Source organism: Merops nubicus, unplaced genomic scaffold (genome assembly GCF_000691845.1).
Source record: "Merops nubicus isolate BGI_N331 unplaced genomic scaffold, ASM69184v1 scaffold41134, whole genome shotgun sequence".
Classification (NCBI taxonomy): domain Eukaryota; kingdom Metazoa; phylum Chordata; class Aves; order Coraciiformes; family Meropidae; genus Merops; species Merops nubicus.
In genome coordinates, this window is record NW_008607038.1 from 3,394 (window position 1) to 7,507 (window position 4,114).

The 4,114-nt window shown below is 54.3% G+C and overlaps 1 protein-coding gene across 1 annotated transcript in view; it reads right to left on the reverse strand.

Moving 5' to 3' along the window:
* Positions 1–677: 677 nt before the first annotated feature.
* FBXO21 (F-box protein 21) overlaps positions 678–4,114 on the reverse strand; it is a gene marked incomplete at its 5' end in the record, with an annotated part of 17,632 nt that continues 14,195 nt past the window's right edge. Inside the window, one exon of the mRNA XM_008939821.1 lies at positions 678–874. Coding sequence (XP_008938069.1) covers positions 678–874 — 197 coding nt within the window. The remainder of the gene's footprint in view (positions 875–4,114) is intronic.

Sequence of the window (4,114 nt, forward strand, 5' to 3'; positions counted from 1 at the left end):
TCAGCATGCGTGGAAAAGGGCTAGAAGCTCCTCTTCTGCATTAGGAGAGTCTGTGTCCTCAGCAAGGTGGCCAGCTGGACCTCACGGTGCCCGTGGTGCCCGGCACCCCTGGAGGCCTGGCTGCTGAAGGGCTTGTTGCCAAGGCTCTTTCCCAGGCCTGTGAGGATATTCAGAATTGGAATGGCAGCTCTGTGAACAATCAATCAGACTACAGAGACTGGAGAAGACAACAGTGAAATGTAGGAGACTTTAAAAACTATCACCTGCATGATATATACATGAAAAAAAGGAAAAAAAAAAAACCAAAACCAAACAGAAAACCCATAACACTGAAAGGACACATTATTTCCTTCTCTGGAAGAGAGAGTTCTTCCATATTCCACACGAGGGATGTCACCACATGGACCTTGCAGGTGAGACACTCCCAGAACAAGGTGCAGCTCCTTCCAAGGGATCACATGCTTCCTCCCAGCCGTCCCTGCAAGATCCTTCCTCTTGGCCTCAGCTCCCAAGGTGCCCCTGTGGTGTGGGCCAGGACGGGCAGGCAGGCAATGGGGAGATGCTACAGCACCAGTTAGGGAGTTCAACACAGTTCTCAGCCACAGGATTGTCCCCAGACTTGCCTTCCACGCCAGTTTTGCCACGAGGGTAAAGCTACACTCCAGCTGCTTCCGTGCTCACGGCGCCTCCCTTGCTGACTCCTTGCCTGAGCTGTAGATCTGCTGGGCTGTGGCCCGTGTGAGCTGCAGGTCCTGGGGGTAGCGTGTCTCCAGCTCGGCGTTGGGCAGGTAGTGCAGCCCACAGAACTCGCAGAAGTAGCGCCCAATGTCGGGGTGAGGGATCTCCCGGGGCTCGGGGTTGTACTCCAGGTTCTCTGTTGGGAGAGGAGGGAATCTGGTATCACCAAAGGGCCTGCTGCAGGGTGCTGCCCTGCCCCAAGCTCAGGATGGTGTCTGCCTCTAGAAAAACCACCTCCTGGTGCTCTAAAAGCCCTAATCCAGGCAGGCAGGCACAGAGGATGGCTGCTCACAGAGCTCCATCCTCCACGCGATGCCGACCCCGGCCAACACTGCCTTGAAAAACCATTTTCTGCATGAGGGCACGTTGCCTGACATTGGTCACAGCACCAGGGTGCTGACCTGCTCCCATCCTGCCAGCCATGGGTAGGGAGAAGCTGCTGCACCCAGCTCTGCACCCTCAAGTCCCAGGGGAGACCAGTTTCTAGGAGAGGTCCTTCTCAAACAGCTCCAAGGCACTGCACAAGGCTGCCCTGGGAGGGGAGCTGAGTGCTCTGCCCTAAGCCTGTGTTTCAAGCAGGTCCCGTCACCAGCCTGGTTTTCAAGCACAGCAAACCAAGCTTTCCTAAATCCAAGCTTCCCAAAGTCAAGAGCAAGTCCCCAAGAAGACCACCGGGTTGATTCTCTCCCAGAGCGCTGCGTTTCCTCCTCTGTACTACAGGATAAAGCACAAGTTTAACAACCCTCCTTCACTTCTCCTCTGAGGCCAGGCTGAGAGAGCTGGGCTTGTCCAGCCTGGGGAGAAGCAGCTCTGGGAGACCTGCTGGTGGCCTTGCAGTCCCTGCAGGGCTCCAGGAGAGCTGGGGAAGGGCTGTTCCCAAGGGCGTGCAGAGACAGGACAAGGGGCAATGGCTGAAACTGGAGCAGGGGAGACTGAGATGGGACAGGAGGGAGAAGTTCTTTGGTGTGAGGGTGGTGAGTCCCTGGCCCAGGCTGCCCAGAGAGGTGGTCACTGCCCCATCCCTGGAACCATTCCAGGTGAGGCTGGATGGGGCTCTGAGCAACCTGCTCTAGTTGGGGATGTCCCTGCTCCCTGCAGGGGTTGGACTGGGTGACCTTTAGAGGTTCCTTCCAGCCCCAAGCATCTATGAACCCATGATTCCATGACCCAGGAGCACTGGCACTGAACACAGAGGTGGCCCAAGCTGAGGTCCCCTTGCTCCCACAGCAGTGTGACTGGGAGGCAGCCCAGCACCAGGTCACAGTGCAGGAGCCCTGCAGCACTCCCTAGATGAGGTCACTTCTCCCAGCACAGCTCCAGATATGCAGCTAAGAACAAAAGCTGCACAAGTCCCAAGGCCTGACCTATCTGCAAGGCAGGGTGGGAAGAAGATGGGACGCAGAGAACATCACTCAGGAGTAATAATGTCTCTGGAACTCTTGAGTGCACTCCAGGGAGCACACATAGGTCATCTTGATCCAGACAGGCTCTTTGAAGCTACAGCATCGGCAGCTGAAAGCACAAGGGCTTTTTCCACCTCAGCAGGCTCCCAGGGCAGCTCCCTCACACACCGCACCACTGCAGAGCTCCACGGTGCCCTGCAGAAGCCTGGCTGAGCAGTGAGCTGTGCTGAGGGGACACCACAGTGAGGAGAGAGCTGGCAGGGGGAAGAGGCTGGGAGAAGCCAGCTCAGGAGCCCGAGAAGCAGTTCTGAGCTGTGGGTACCTGGCCTGTGCTGCTGCAAAGCAAGCAGAAGACAGACAAGTGGACAGGTAGGTGCCCAGCTCGCTGTATGGAAGAGGTGAGTTAGTTACAGCTCAACCCATGGACTTACAGGAAGGACTCAAACTAAGGTTCAGTGACCTGTAATAAGCTTGGTGGTATTTCATAGAATCATTAAGGTTGGAAAAGATTTCTAAGATCATTGAGTCCAACCATCAACCCAACACTCCCATGGCCACTAAACCACGTCCCCAGGTGCCACGTCCACACGTTCTTTGACCCCCTCCAGGGCTGGGGACTCCAACACCTCCCTGGGCAGCCTGGGCCAAGGCCTCACCACTCTGCCAGGCAAGAAATTCTGCCCAAGATCCAACTGAAACCTCCCCTGGCACGCCTTCAGCCCATTGCCTCTCATCCTCTCACCGGTTCTTTGGGAGCAGAGACCAATCCCCAACTCACTCCAGCCTCCTCTCAGGGAGTTGCAGAGAGCCAGAAGTTCTCCCCTCAGCCTCCTCTTCTCCAGACTAAACACCCCCAGGTCCCTCAGCTGCTCCTCACAATCATGTTCCCCAGACCCCTCCCCAGCTTCGTTGCCCTTCTCTGGACCCGCTCCAGCCCCTCAAGGTCTTTCTGATCCTGTGGCACCCAGACCTGCCCCCAGTGCTCAAGCTGTGGCCTCCCCAGTGCCCAGTCCAGGGGCAGGATCCCTGCCCTACTCCTGCTGCACACACTGGTTTTGATCCAGGCCAGTATTTTTGATTTCTGGGCTGGTTAGGTGAAACCCTGCACACAGATTTGTTTAAGATTCAGTAAAAAACTATCATCCCTTCCCCAGAGTCAGGCTGGTAAGTTACAAAGTATTCCCTTCCCAAACGATCTGAGGATGTGTTGTAGGGGATGCCCACTAGTCAGGCAGCAAGATTTGAGCAAGAAAGGACAAACCTTCCAATTTCCCCAAGCAATATCAAAACACCTGGATGCCACAGAGAGGATGGCATCAAGGTACAGCTTGGCTAAACAGACCCTGTGCCCTGGGAGCAACCAGCACTACACTTGTTTATAAAGATGAGATAAAAGATGTAAGAGATGGCTCAGCCCCAGGAGCACTGTGGACAATTACCTGATTAGCTTGCACCAAGATTAATATTTTAATACCAACCCACAGCACACAAGAATTTTTGGATTTTAAGACTCTCTCAGAGGCCAAGTACTGCCTAACAGGAGCCAGAAGGCTGAGCTGCAATATTCCCAGCCCCCACTTCATCTTTTGATTGAGATTTCTACACCTCTTTGCACTCGTAAAGAGACACCCAGTTTTGTCCTGATTAGAGCTGGCACTAAAAGTCACACTACCTGTGTTCTCTGGGATGCTGGCACACACATTCTCTTGCTGACAGCTGCTCAGAACCATGCCCTGACAAGCACAGCCTGGGTGTTCCCTCACGAGATCCCATTTTGAGGTCCAGCCCAAAGCATAGCCATGATTTCAAAGAGCAAGAGCTACTGACAGAACTTCAGACTTCAGCAAAAGCTGAATTACCTCCTTCAGAAGCAACTGCCATGATTTACACCATAGAAACAATCACATCCAAGACAGGCTTCTAAGGCAAAAGATTGCACCAGGGTGGTCCTTAATGCCCATTCCTAGCAGGAA